The 15,093-nt window shown below is 38.2% G+C and overlaps 1 protein-coding gene across 1 annotated transcript in view; it reads right to left on the bottom strand.

Annotated features, from left to right (window-relative positions):
• Nucleotides 1-15,093, bottom strand: part of LOC133618577 (integrin beta-1-like) — a 51,593-nt gene that overhangs the window by 11,583 nt on the left and 24,917 nt on the right. The window contains exons 2-11 of the mRNA XM_061979072.2: nucleotides 13,824-13,890; nucleotides 10,718-10,803; nucleotides 9,449-9,671; nucleotides 9,205-9,375; nucleotides 3,083-3,321; nucleotides 2,854-3,009; nucleotides 2,683-2,778; nucleotides 1,417-1,506; nucleotides 1,204-1,344; nucleotides 932-1,134 (exon numbers count right to left, since the gene is read on the bottom strand). Of these exons, the coding sequence (XP_061835056.1) occupies nucleotides 932-1,134; nucleotides 1,204-1,344; nucleotides 1,417-1,506; nucleotides 2,683-2,778; nucleotides 2,854-3,009; nucleotides 3,083-3,321; nucleotides 9,205-9,375; nucleotides 9,449-9,671; nucleotides 10,718-10,803; nucleotides 13,824-13,890 (1,472 nt within the window). The remainder of the gene's footprint in view (nucleotides 1-931; nucleotides 1,135-1,203; nucleotides 1,345-1,416; nucleotides 1,507-2,682; nucleotides 2,779-2,853; nucleotides 3,010-3,082; nucleotides 3,322-9,204; nucleotides 9,376-9,448; nucleotides 9,672-10,717; nucleotides 10,804-13,823; nucleotides 13,891-15,093) is intronic.

The following is a 15,093-nucleotide window of genomic DNA, read 5'->3' as shown; positions in this document are numbered from 1 at the left end:
GGTGGTGGTAAGCTACTTTCATAGCCACAGCTGCCCTGGGGTTAACTGACGTTGGCTGCAATTTGCGCCAACGGCCCCTCCGACCACCACCTATCATTCATCATTCAGTTCACCGGTGTGAGTGGCACCGGGGGCAAAGGGTGAAGTGTCCCGCCCAAGGACACAACGGCAGCGATTTTTAGATGGTAAGAGGCGGGGAGCGAACCTGCAACCCCCAGGTTTCTGGCACGGTTGCTCTACCCACTACGCCATGCTGCCCCATGTGACATTTCTAACTATTTTGAACAGAAATAGTTCATGCACATTCAGATGAATTCTTCAAAATTACAATAAAACATTTTTGGGCCGGGGGCCGGGTTGTATATATGCGCACTAATTGACTGAAAGAGCACGCACTTGGCGCGATGATGTCATGGATGGGAAAATGCATTTTTAGACCATATGATTTGCATGAGCGGCTAGGAGACCCCGAGAGTAACAAGCGGTTGCCTTGTTGTCTTTCCATTAAGAACAATAAATTAGTTTTTAGAATAAGTTTGCTGGTTTCAAGAAATGTAATACCGAGCGCATATCATTATGTCAAAATAATGGCACTAGCACTTACATAATTTAAGAATATTTTTCAACCTATTGAGCAAAAAGGTCTCTTTTTTTTTTTCTACCAAGAAAAGTGCACTTGTTATTAGTGAGAATATACTTATTTTAAGGTATTTTTGGGTTCATTGAGGTTAGCTAATTTTACTTGTTTTGGAAAGTCTTGACAAGACAAATTTTCTTGTTCTGTTGGCAGATAATTTTGCTTAGTTCAAATAAAATACCCCTCATTTTTGTATTATTTTTTCTTGTTTTTGAACACTGACTTTTTGCAGTGTAGAAGATGGTCGCAGAGTTGTCTGCAAAGCTAGCGAGGAGCAAAGATGGCGGCACTCACTTGCAGGCGCCGCACTCGAAGGTGCCGTGGCCCTTGTCACACTTCTTGCTGTTGGGCTTGCCCTCAGTGGAGCACTGGCAGTTGCAAATGAAGTTGAGGACCACCTCCACCTCCTCGGTGAAACCCAGAGGTTTGATCTTTATGCTCTCGGCCTTGCCGTGTGATGGACACTTCTGGGACTCGATGGAAATCTTAAAGGTGACCTGAGGACGACCGGGACATAATGAGACGTGTTCTACAGTGGACAAGACCTGAAGAGCCAGCGTACGTACTTCATCTCCGATGGAGATGTTGGAGCACTTCCTGCCGTTCTCGCCGGTTCCCTCCACGCCATTCTTACAGATGGACTTGTAGGTGATGGAAACTCCTTCTGGGAGCCTGCTGTTTTCCAGAATGACTTCAGACGACAAAGACTACAAAGGGAATTTAAAAAAGATGAAGTTTCTGTCTGGTGTGATCCGAGAAGAAAGGTATCATGCACTCACGTTGTAGGCGTCGATGATGAGCTTGATCACGTTGCTGGAGTTGGACGACAGCGTGCCGACGGCCGATTTGGGAATGAGATTTTTCAGCTCCTGAACAGGAAATGAGTGTGATGAACTGACATGTGACAAGTTGAACACATTTTTAACACTTCTACACTGCAAAAATTGAAATCTAAGTAAGATTGAATATCTCAAATAAGGGCGATATTTGCTTATTTTCTGTCTTCTCACTAAGCAGATTTTATGTTAGTGTTTTACTTGTTTTAAGTGTTTTGGTCCTAAATTATCTCAGTAAGATATTACAGCTTGTTGCTGAGATTTTATGACCTATATTGAGTAAAACATGCTTGAAACTAGAATATCAACTGTTGTCATCAACACTCACGAGTATAAAACTACTTTTTTAAAGTAATCATTTCTTATTTCAAGCATGAAAAAAAAAAAAATCATGACTTTGATACAATTGTGTCTCATAATTAAAACAGATGACAGCCAAATGGACTTTGCTGTTTTATTTTCAATGAAACAATATAACATACGTACTCATAGTAGTACAGTTGGCACAGTACAGTAAACTGACAGTTAATATTTAAACATTTAACATGTGACATTTCAAACAATTTTGAACAGAAATAGTTCATGTACATTCAGGTAAATTCTTCAAATTTACAATTAATAAAAATTTGGCCAAGGGCTGGGCTGTATATATGCGCACTAATTGACTGAAAGAGCACGCACTTGGCGCGATGATGTCATGTTATCGATGGAAAAATGCATTTTTAGATCATATGATTTGCCTGAGACCCAGAGAGTAACAAGTGGTTGCCTTGTTGCCTTTCCATTAAGAACAATAAATTAGTTTTTAGTATAAGTTTGCTGGTTTCAAGAAATGTAATGTCGAGCGCATATCTTTATGTCAAGATAATGACACTAGCATTTACTTTATTTAAGAATATTTTTCAACATATTGACCCCAAAAAAGGGACAAGCGGTAGAAAATGGATGGATGGATGAGCAAAAAGGTCTTTTTTTTTTCTACCAAGAAAAGTGCACTTGTTATTAGTGAGAATATACTTATTTTAAGGTATTTTGGGGTTCATCAAGGTTAGCTAATTGTACTTGTTTTGGAAAGTCTTGACAAGCCAAATTTTCTTGTTCTATTAGCAGATAATTTTGCTTAGTTCAAGGAAAATACCCCTAATTTTTGTATTTTTTTCCCTTGTTTTTGAACACTGACTTTTTGCAGTGTAGCTTCTCAGTGCACACCTTGTAAACCGGCTGGAATTCCTCCGTGACGGCAAAGATGGTCTGGATGTTGTGGTCGCTCAGCTTCTGCACCAAATGGGCGATGGAGGGGTAGTCCTGGCAACCACAAATCATCCAACAAATGAAAATAGCATCTATGTTTGGTTGGACGTAGAGGTGGTAGGATCTTACGTAGTAGTGACTCATGGTGTACATGTTGTTCTCCAGGTGACACTTTCCATCATTGGGGAGGACGATGCCGCCCAGCTTTCCATCCCCAGCAAAATGGAACCCAGCGTCGGTAGAAAACACCAGCAGGCGGGTGACGTTCCTCCAGCCGATTTGCTCCTGAGAAAGAAGCTCTTCATAGTTAATGTTTATGAAGACATTAGAGGCTGGGGGAGCAGGGGGTTCCTTTCACCTCGCACACGGCCACCTGCATGATGGCGTCAAAGCCTCCCTCAGGAGAGTCCAGGTTTCCTGAGATCTGCTGCTGACTGACGAGCTGGTTGAACTCGTCACCCTTGTTGGTCAGCTTGAGGACGTTCTTGTAGCTGAAAGGGCTGGTACAGTTCTGGTTGCCCGTGCAGGGGTTCTTGAACCTGGCAGGAGTGGTGCTGATGTAAGGCATCACCGTCTTCTCCACGAAGGAGCCGAAGCCTGACGGAGGGAGAAGATGGTTGAACTCGTTTGTCAGTAGTGTTTCCTCATGGACTATGGTAGGGATGAGCGATATGGCCTAAAATCTATATCATGATAGATATTGGGTCTCCTGCTATAATGATATATATCACAATGTATTATTTGCTATACATACACAGTTGCAAGAAAAAAGGCTGAAACAAAAGTAGTAGGCCCAAGTTTTCTATCTGTCATATATCACACAAAAGCACTGACCATCCACTCTTCTGAGTACACTGCAAAAACTGAAATCTAAGTAAGATTGAATATCTCAAATAAGGGTGATATTTGCTTATTTTCTGTCTGATAAGATACTTCTTCTCACTAAGCAGATTTTATGTTAGAGTGTTTTACGGGTTTTTGTCCTAAATGATCTCAGTAAGATATTACAGCTTGTTGCTGAGATTTGATTACCTATATTGAGTAAAACATGCTTGAAACTAGAATATCAACTGATGCAAAGCTGTGTCATTAACACTCACAAGTATAAAACTACTTTTTTAAAGTAATAATTTCTTACTTCAAGCATGAAAAAAAAAATCATGATGCCGAGCGCATATCATTATGTCACGATAATGGCACTAGCATTTACTTAATTTAAGAATATTTTTCAACATATTGAGCAAAAATGTCTCTTTTTTTTCTACCAAGAAAAAGTGCACTTGTTATTAGTGAGAATATACTTATTTTAAGGTATTTTTGGGTTCATTGAGGTTAGCTAATTTTACTTGTTTTGGAAAGTCTTGACAAGCCGAGTTTTCTTGTTCTATTGACAGATAATTTTGCTTACCGGTAGTTCAAATAAAATACCCCTCATTTTTTTTTTTTTCTTGTTTTTGAACACTGACTTTTTGCAGTGTATCACAATCCACAATTTGATGAAGTATGTTGTTAAAAACTGTCTTATGTTTGATAAAAAGTAGCACAAAAAGTTATAAAACCAATAAAAAGACTAATTCAAGTCACTTGCCAGTAATTTTGCTGCTGCCAACAAGAACAGGAAGTAAAAAAAAATGCACATCAGTTCTATTATTATTTACAGTTGCGAGAAAAAAAAAGTGAACCCTTTGGGATTACTTGGATTTTTCCATACATTGGGCATAAAATGTGTTCTGCTCTTCATCTAAGTCACAACAATAGAGAAACAGTCTGCTCAAACTAATACTGCACAATTTTTTTTTCTAATTTTCCATTGAACACAAAATGTTTAAAGATGTTCTAATCCTGTCCAAAGATGTTGAGGAACTAAAATCAAGCCTCCAGTTTTCTCAAGCAGACTTGGATAATTGGAAAGCTACCAAGGTGTCAACCGAGGTGAAAAAATCAGTTTATTAAAATACTAAACGATGCCAAGAAAAAAATATTACTCTGAAAAGTTAGAAAAATTGTGTAAAAATGTCAAGAAGCATTCCATCGCATCTCAGTTATCCGATGGTGTCAGAAATTTCTCTAATTCTCTTGATATAGAAAATGGGTTTAAGGATTTTTTTTTTGTTAATGTTGGCCCCTCATTGGCTGGAAATCAGGTAATCCTATTTTGACAAATTAAAATGATGATTATTTTCGTCTGGAGGTGTTTGACCCTCCCACTCCAAATGAAATACTTCAAATACTACTGAAAATGAAAGATGTTGCTCCAGGCCATGATGACATTGGTGTCAGTCTTGTAAAACAAGTTGCTTCCTCCATGATTAAAACCCCTTACACAAGTTTTCTCTCTGTCAGGTGTCGTACCGAGCAATTTAAAAGTAGCCAAAATAACACCTTTGTTTAAGTCTGGGGATGCAAGTTTAGTGAATAACTGTCAGCCTATTTCTGTGTTACCGGTCTTTTCTTAAGTGCAGGAAAAATTTGATTATACAAGAATTGGAAAACATTTGTCTGATAACTGTATTTTGTATATTCATCAGTACGGTTTTACAAAAGAAATGTCAACAGAAATGGCGTTCCTACAATTTGTTGACAAGATTGCAAACAATTTAAATGATAAGAAATATACTCTTGGCATATTTTTATATTTATCCAAGGCTTTTGATACTGTCAATTTACAAATATTTCTGAATGGTTTAAAATGAAAAAATTGTCATTTAATATTAAAAAAAATGTTTTAATGATTTTTAGTACGAAAGACAAATGCTATAATAAAGAAGAAGAGAATGTATTTATTGAGGCATCAAAATATGCTTGGTGTCATAAACCAAATTATTTAAGTTAAAGTTAAAGTTCCAACAATAGTCACACACACACTAGGTGTGGTGAAATTATTCTCTGCATTTGACCCAGCCCCATGTTCACCCCCTGGGAGGTGAGGGGAGCAGTGAGCAGCAGCGGTGGCTGTGTTCGGGAATCATTTGGTGATTTAACCCCCACTTCCAACCCTTAATGCCAAATGCCAAGTGACAAGCAGGGAGGCAACGGGTCCCATTTTTATAGTCTTTGGAATGACTCGGCCGGGGTTTGAACTCACCACCTTCCAGTCTCAGGGCGGACACTCTAACCACAAGGTCACTGAGCAGGTCTTTTATTATTATAGTTATTGTTGATGACAAATTAACTTGGAAACAACATACTGAACTTGTCTGTAGCAAGATGATGAAATTCATATGATATTTTGAGTAAGGTTTGTTGTTTTAGTGATCGTTCTAGTATGTTGACAACTTGACATTATACTCTAGTTTAATATATCCACATGTAATGTATTGCAATAGTATTTGTGGTGCTACTTGTCTGCCATACGTTTATAACATCTTACTAATCCAAAATGTTTTTTGCTTTTTTTAATAGACTGTATTCATCTGCTACTCCTTTCAAAAAAAGACAGTATTTTGACAATATTAATTGTGAACATATATTGTACATCTATTTTTATGTACAAGTATGAATATTTGTTTGTTGATTTACCAATAGTTTTCCATATTTTTTTACATTTTCTTCTGAAATACATACTTAACAAGACACTGTCATTACTTTTATGTAGAATGACAACTAAGAAATGCACGCTCAAATACCGAGGACCCTTTCTTTAGAATAAACTGCCACCATCTCTTAAATTTACAACTACACTTTACTCTATTGTTATTTTTGTTCACTTTCTCTGTGAGTGCAAACAATAAATTAATAAACTACTTCAAAACAGGTTACAAAGGTTCCTAATTTGGCTGCTGATGTATGCGGTAACATATTGTGTCATTTCTGGTTGTCTTCATTTTAGGGCTGTCAAACGATTAAAATACCCAATCGCGATTAATCGCATTGTTATCAGAAAATTGCGATAATCGCAGATAGATATAATGTTTCATCATTATTAAATGTACCCTAGACAGATAATTTTCTAGTTTTTAATACCAAGACTGGATAATTAGTTTTAATTAAAAGTCATTTAAACATTGTGCTTTTTTAAACTGTTTAACACAAAAACGACATAACTACCGTATTTTTCGGACTATAAGTCGCAGTTTTTTTTCATAGTTTGGCCGGGGGTGCGACTTATACTCAGGAGCGACTTATGTGTGAAATTATTAACACATTACCGTAAAATATCAAATAATATTATTTAGCTCATTCACGTAAGAGACTAGACGTATAAGATTTCATGGGATTTAGCGATTAGAAGTGACAGATTGTTTGGTAAACGTATAGCATGTTCTATATGTTATAGTTATTTGAATGACTCTTACCATAATATGTTACGTTAACATACCAGGCACGTTCTCAGTTGGTTATTTATGCGTCATATAACGTACACTTATTCAGCCTGTTGTTCACTATTCTTTATTTATTTTAAATTGCCTTTCAAATGTCTATTCTTGGTGTTGGGTTTTATCAAATAAATTTCCCCCAAAAATGCGACTTATACTCCGGTGCGACTTATATATGTTTCTTTTCCCTTCTTTATTATGCATTTTCGGCAGGTGCGACTTATACTCCGGTGCGACTTATACTCCGAAAAATACGGTACGCTTTTAATGACAATTAAAAAAAAACCTGCATTGTCTTGTCAGATTTTGTATTTTGTAGAAATACAGAATTATATTCCTGCTGTAGAAGCACTTGCATTTAGAGGAGGGGCTACACCATGTTTCGATACCAGTTTCACGCATTATTAACACAAAATGTGTATTGTTACAATCATGCTTTTATTGTCAAAGATGTTTGGTAAGCTGAATTAATGCTTCTGATATTCTGTACATTACATTACATGTTGTATAAGTTAATAGCATTCATATTGTTTTAACCTTCTCTATTTATTAAAAAGTATAATATTCAGCCTGCTAAACATTATGTAATTGAGAACTCAACCAGAACATGTTATAAAGGAATTTACGCAATATTTCCGCCTGCCACAAAAATTCAAAAACAAACAAAACTCAACATCTTTGACCTAGCATACCGTAATTATAATGTAAGCCATTTTTATTTTGTGAGTGTACTTACACCGGATGTAAAGCCTAGCGCTTTTATTTTGAAGCCGGAAGTGTGTGATTGGTTTGAGAAGGTGGCTTGACATCTTTCGACGGACCTGACTGCAATAAAAAGGTCCCTCTCCACTTCTTGCCTTCTTTCACTTCTGTTGAGATTTTATGCCATCTTACTAAAGCAGTCACAGTAACAATCTACATTTTAGGTTATCAATTCACCTTGACTGTAATCCAAACACGGAAGAAAAGCTCCCCCTATCTCTTTGAACAAAGCGCGCATTAGACATTTGCTGCAGTGAAGACGGCTTGCAAATAAAAATAGTCCTTTCTTGACGGGAGAACAACTTGCTATGGTTTTGGGTCTGATATTTGCATAATGTACCCTTTTTTTGGCCATTTCTGCTCGCTATGTTCATGCTTGTGGCTCATCAGTAACGAGTGAAGACAGCCACAGTTTACTACGCTGCGGAACGGCCACAGGGTCAGAAAGGACGTGTGTGCGTTAATCGCCAGTTAAAAAAACTATTGCTGTTAAAAGAACTTATAGTTAACGTGATAATAATATGTTAACTTTGACAGCCCTAATTATTTTAACAAAACTATTATTCATCTACTTGATAATTTAACGTTACAATCTGGTTACTTTCTGTTGCAACATGGTTCTATCTACACTTCTGTAATGTAATGTAAATGTAATGAGCATTTATTATTCTGTTTGATATTTTATATTGGTTCAGGCCAATACTACAAATTTGTGTATTGATCCAATCAAGTAGTTTAAGGGGCAGTATCGGTCATAAAAATGTTGATACGGATACTTCAAATTTTCAAGATCATTAAATGATTACATTTTTGATCACAATTATAATCAGATAAAAACACAGGATGGCTGTGTAACAATATCAAATATTTTAACAAATTTTTTTTACTATTGGCTCTGATATAAATCCTTTGGTTTCTGCCCTGAAAGTCTTCCTGTGTCCAGGAACTTATTTCCTGAGTTGGTAAACAATAAAAAAAAATAAAAAAAATACACAATATCGATCTAATCACTGTGGTATTGACCATACTATATTATACTTGGTATGATTACAGTCAATATTTGCATTGATCCGACCACCTTTGTTTACATTCAAAAGCGCGAGCTTGCGTCAGCATATCCTCCTGCAGTGTTTAGTGTAGCATGTTTAACTATTCTCTGTCCTCTAGTGATAATGCTACTTGTAAGAAACTTTGTTTACTTCCCATCATGGAGGTGAGGATTGCTCATTTGGAAGTGGCTTTGCACTGTGGAGGGATGTTAGTTGCTATGTTGTGTCATCAACATGCATTATCACAATATAACAATAGTATTAAAACCTCTATCCTCGGCCAAATTGATATAATTTATATCGTAAATCTTCTATATAGCGCAACCCACACTGCCATGAAGGCTTTTCCTCACCAATTCGGAAGTCAGAGGTGATGGTCTGCATTTCCTTCATCAGGTCTGTTCCAAGGTTCTTGACGTTGTCCAGATCATCCTTCATGGAGAAGGACAGGTCCATGAGGTAGTACAGGTCGATAGGGTAGTCTTCAGCTCGCTTGAATTTCAGATCAAAAGTTTGAGGCTCTCCTGAAGAACCAAAACACACCTTCATGATCAAAGTCCCTTTATTTTACATTCATGTCAAGATCAAACCACTGACCGGATCTGAGCGTCAGAGTGAGTTTCTGAGGCTGAATCTGTGTGATCTGCTCAGGCTTGGGCTTATCTGTCTGATCCTTGTTGCGGTTGGTGACAGGTATGTCCTTGTTGATGGTAATGCTCCCGCGTGGGTTCTCAATCTTTGTCACGTCGCACTTCCTGGCCTTCAGGGACTCAATGTCGTCACAGCGGGCGGACTTTGACTCGCCCATCGAGAGGAAGCCCTGAGGAGGAACCATTCCGTTTTTGTGAGGTTAAAGATACAAATGGAAATGTATACTTATTTCTACAAGATTCTTAGAACAGTCAACAATTAGTTTTGGAGGAATCAGATTCGACTATCAATGAACATTGAACCCCCCCTCCTCCTTAGGTAGCCAAGGTCCCTTGCGAGAATGTTACGAGATTAGTAACGCAGGGCGCCAGAACAGAGGCCCCCGTCGGACAATGTAGTTACCCAGCTCCCCTGCTATGCACATATACAGTAGATACATAGACGCGCACACAGCTGGCTTGTTGCCAATTAGCGCAGTCTAAACCGCCCACATACGTAGCGCAAAGTGAAATGTTTGAATTTTGTTACAAAATCCTACAATTTATGTTTTATCTTAAACAATGTGTTTTACCTGCTACATGTCTTATCTGTGTAGTTTCAGCCATAGTATAGTTTTTTAGTATTTACTAATGATTGTTTTTAGTCTTAAAGCACAGACCAAGAGTGGCAACCATAATTCATCAAGCATTTAATATAATGGCTTAAATTTAAGGGATGTGACACATCTTACTGGAAGGCAACATAACCATGCAATGTCTGCCAGACAAAAAAGTAATAATGAAAAAAAAATTTTTATGCCCCTTGGTAAAGGTTCTATTTTTGTATTTGCAAGCACACCAGCAGCAGGTGAGTTGGACTTGGTTTAAATCAGCAGCATGTGAGCTGTACTTGGATTAAATATTGAAGCCAGTGGAGCGTAAACATTTGCTATCAAGGCAGAGGAATTTGCAGAAAGTGGCAAGCAGCAACATGCTAACTTGCACAATGACCTAGCACAGGAGGACATGCAACTGAAAGTGTATACCAGTAGTTTGAAATTAGACTAAAACCTGCAGCAGCACTGAGCGCCTGATGGAACACACGCTAATGAAATGAGGACATAACTAGGAAATTAGAAGCAGACACAAACTGGACCTGGCTGAGTCCAGATACACATGAGGACATCAAGCAAAACTGGAGCCATGACCTGATTCTTTCACACCCACATCAACTGACCTCATCCGCACACCATCCGCATGACTCGGGCAATTGGATGCAATCCCCACACGACTGAGCGTTAGCCTTGATGCACGAGCTTCCCTCTGAAAGACAAAAGGAAAAATTTCAGAAAGCTTATTTAACGTAAATGTCAGAAACAAGACTTCCAGTAAATTTCTTTGACTCAAACCAGCTGCTAAATAGCACTTCAGAAGACCGGCGTCACAAAGAGAACTCATGACTTCACCTTGTTAAAATAAAAGTATGGACCAACCATTCCCACTCAGATATACTCTACTGTCATGTACAGCTTTAAAAACACACATACAAGACAGATGTTTTTACAAATAATCCTAACATTGATTAAAAAAAGAGCGATTAATTGATTGTGATAATTAATATAATCTTTTTTTTTATCTGGCCTAATAAAATGCAGAGAAAAATTCTTAATTTCAGGTGTTTCCGTTTCAATTAGTTACATTATTATAAAGATAATTATATATAAACAGAAATCATAATCTGTCAGCTGCAGAGCAGGCGACTGACTACAAGCTCCCTCCACCCACAACGATCCTGTGCTAATTCAGACAGCTTCTCTGGGCTCATCATGTCTGTAAGGCTGCAGCTAACGATTATTTTTCTATCGATTAATCTATAGATTATTTTTTCGATTAATCGGTTAATCTATAGATTTTTTTCGATTAATCTATAGATTATTTTTCCTTTTACCGATTATTTTTTTTAATTTAAAATGAAGATGAAAAAATAAATGTAGGCCAGTTTTTTCAAAAGGCATGGCTTTTATATACAAAAAAAAAAAGTATGGCCACTCAGTCAACATTGACAACAAGAAAAAAATATTCTGTAACAATGTAAACATTTAAACCTTTTAACATTTAACAAAATTAAAAGTAGCTTATTTGCTTTTTAATGTGCAAATATAAAAGTAAACATCCAGTGCAAATCTTAATATTCTGCAATAGTATAAGCATTTCAAAAGTAAAAGTATTGCTTATTTTGCTTTAAAATGTAAAAAAATAAAGATAAACATCCAATACAAAAAAGTGCAAAACGGAAATATTCTGCAACAACAGTGTAAACATTTCAACAAAAGTGAAAGTATTGCTTATTTGCTAAAATGTGCAAAAATAAAGATAAACATCCAACACAAAAAAGTGCAAAACGAAATATTCTGTAACAACAGTGTAAACATTTCAACAAAAGTAAAAGTATTGCTTATTTTGCTTAATAACACAACAATGATAGTATGATTAAAGTGAAAGTTAATTGTTCGTTTGTACATAGTATATGTAACTGTTAATGTTGTAAAAGGTATTTGCACAACTAATTAACGTTAGTGTTTGTGACACGTCTTGTGCCGTGGGGTTCTTTCAGGACCGACAGACTGAACGCCAGGTTTACAATCTTTTAATTTTACACAAAGTCTTTTCTCTTCCAACTCTTTTCTCTTTCTTTCCTCGCTTTTCAGCTCCTCTTCCCCGCTCGCTCGTCGTCCTCTGTCTCTGGCTCTCTTCCTCTCTCGCTCCACGTCAGCTTCACTTTGGCTCCTTCCAGTCTCTCTTCCCTCTCTCTCTGCTGCTCCCCTTTTTTTCAGCGAGAGGAGATTGGATGATCGTGCCCAGGTGCGCGTATCGCGCACCTGGGCACGATTGCGGAGTCGCTCCCGGCGCGCCCCGCCTCGCCGCTCGCTCGCCGGCACTGCCTCTCCACAGCGTTAAAGAGGAGCGCGTCTTTATAAACACTGAACAGGCACGCCAAACGCGCCTCTCAGAGCGAAACGGTGCTTTAGTTTATGAATTTACAACGCAGATACAAATGACACATTCATGTTTTTGTGTAATGATGACAACGTATACTCACGCGGACGATTGACTAGTTGATGGTGATGGCAAGAACGCTGTCGGGTGTTTTCTTTTCAAATGTTCGTTCATAGCCGTTGTGCTGCTATGGTAGGCCATTTCCGCTCGACACAGTGTGCATACAACAACATTATTAGGCCGTTTATTGAAATACTCCCACACTTTTGACGACTTTTGGCGTGCTTTTTTCCCCTCGCTCGCACCGCTCGCATCGTCTGCTTTGCGCTCCGCCATGACAGTAGTGTGACGTAAATATGCGACGCGTCGACACACAAAAACGGCGTCTACGTATTTACGTAACCGATGACGTCGACTACGTCGACGCGTCGTTTCAGCCTTACATGTCTGTGTCTCCCAAAAGGTGTTGGATGTATCTGAGAAACAGGGTTCGCTGCCTGCCTGGTGTCCTCTTCCCATGAGAGGGAGCATGCAGAACATACTCCTTGCATGGCTCATCATTAGGCACATGGCCCAAAACATCAGCTGACACGTCCTGACATTCTCCACTAGCGGGGCGGTCTGAGTTAGATCATAGATGGTAGCATTCGTCACCCTGTTAATTCTCTTGATGTTGAGCATAATTCTGTGACACAAGGTACCAAGGGCATTGGTCTCACACTCCATTGCTTTAGACAGGACCCACGATTCACAGCCGTAAAAAAAGGACAGTGACTCGTGGGTCCTATTAAATAGCTTGACCTTGGTGGATAAACAGAAAAAGTGTCTTATAAAAGTTAATTGTTGTGAAAATAAAACATCCGGTCCATATAAAGTGCAGAAGTTAAATAAAGTTGGTATTAGGGTTAAGATGGAGTCTTTCCGAGCTGACTCAAGGCGAGGGGTGGGGTACACCCTGGTTGTCAGCTAATTGCAGGGATTGAATTTACATTCTCTAATTAACCCAAGATATTTTTGGAAAATGGGAGGAAGCCAAAGTACCCAAGCACACACAGGGAGAACAGGCAAACATGCTAAAGACTAGACCACCGTATTAGTAGCATGCATGTATTTAGCTCCCTCAAAATTACTGTAATCAATTAATTAACGCCATAATTTGACACCCCTGTTTACAAACACTCTTTTTTTCTATGTATTTTGAATCAACATCTTTCGGAAAACTCCATTCTCCTCATTCTTGATTGTGATAAAAAAAAAGACCTTTCAGGATTCCGATAGTTCTTTTATAGGGTCATAGCACCACCTGTTTGCATACTCTTGACAATTGCTTGGGTGTTGCATCTTACCTTGTTGTGCTCCGCTGCCACAGAGTAGCGCTAACAACGACGCGAGCCCAATTAACCGCAGATCCATCTGAAAACAAACATATTAATGGGGTAAATCAAACAACGTTTAAACAAGTATGTGCTAAATATTGTCACGTATCAATAACACATATCCTGCTCTTCTTTGTCCTTATGGAGTATGTGATGCCAAGTCTTATATCTCATTTTACAGTGTTCTCTAAAAGCAGGGGAGGAATAAGGATGCAGAAAGCCCCAGCTGGGTGATCAGCGCCAACAATACTTCAGGAGGATGGTTTGTTTCTCCATCCTTGCAGTGGCGAACACTACAAGCAGGAAAATGACCACAATGATGAGTGCGTGCCCTTATATGGTCAGAACTTCTGTTCCAGTGACTTCCTAACTAGTCTCTAACAAAACTCCCCACCGCGTCCACAGAGCAGCGCTATGCTAACCGCTGTGAACTAAAATAGGAAACAGAGTGCTGTGGAAAGTCCTGCGAGATGTTAAATTCACACCTCATGTATACACACAGCCCTTGTTGGCAGTTTGCGGCTGTAAACAACCACCTTCTGTGACATGACAAGCTTCACTGAGTCTGTCGAATAAGAATATTGTAAATATCACTGAGGAGACTAATAAATACAGTCATGACTCTTTTACTATGAGAAGAGCAAGTCATTTAAGACTGATGGTTTTATTGTTTTAAGGCCATATCAACCACATGAAAACGGATATTTTAAAAATGTCATGTGTTTCTATGCGTTTTGGCCTCAGGTTTTTGTCTTTAAAAACTGAACTTTTGAAAACTCTGGCCAGAGATTTTTTAAACCAGATTTTAAATACTCTGACCTTAGCAGTTTTGCGTGCACCTTATAAACACACATGAGCAATTAAAAAACATTCATGTAGTTTCCTGGCCTCTGTAAGTGTGTGCTGATTTTAAAAACAATACAATCCTGATATACAGTATTGGTGGACTACATTTGTGTGAATGAGGATTTATAGGACACCGGAGTGTGGAAAATGTGCCTTTAAAAAAACATCCGCATTCATGCAGGCACGGCCCACAGCATACAGTAGTTCTCAAACTTTTTTCACCACCTCAGAAAAAACTTTGCTCTCCAAGTACCCCCATAATGGCAAACAGTAAAATACAGTAGGGTAGTAGGACTGAGTATTCATAATAAGAAGGCAGAGGTTGTTTTTTTTTAAACAAGTATATTTAATATTTTGGCCACTGTAACATCATACACAGTTTGAACTGTAAATG

The sequence above is a fragment of the Nerophis lumbriciformis genome, linkage group LG19, assembly GCF_033978685.3.
Source record: "Nerophis lumbriciformis linkage group LG19, RoL_Nlum_v2.1, whole genome shotgun sequence".
Lineage (NCBI taxonomy): Eukaryota > Metazoa > Chordata > Actinopteri > Syngnathiformes > Syngnathidae > Nerophis > Nerophis lumbriciformis.
The sequence above is the reverse complement of the archived record's forward strand: the minus strand, read 5'-3'. Positions and strand labels throughout refer to the sequence as shown.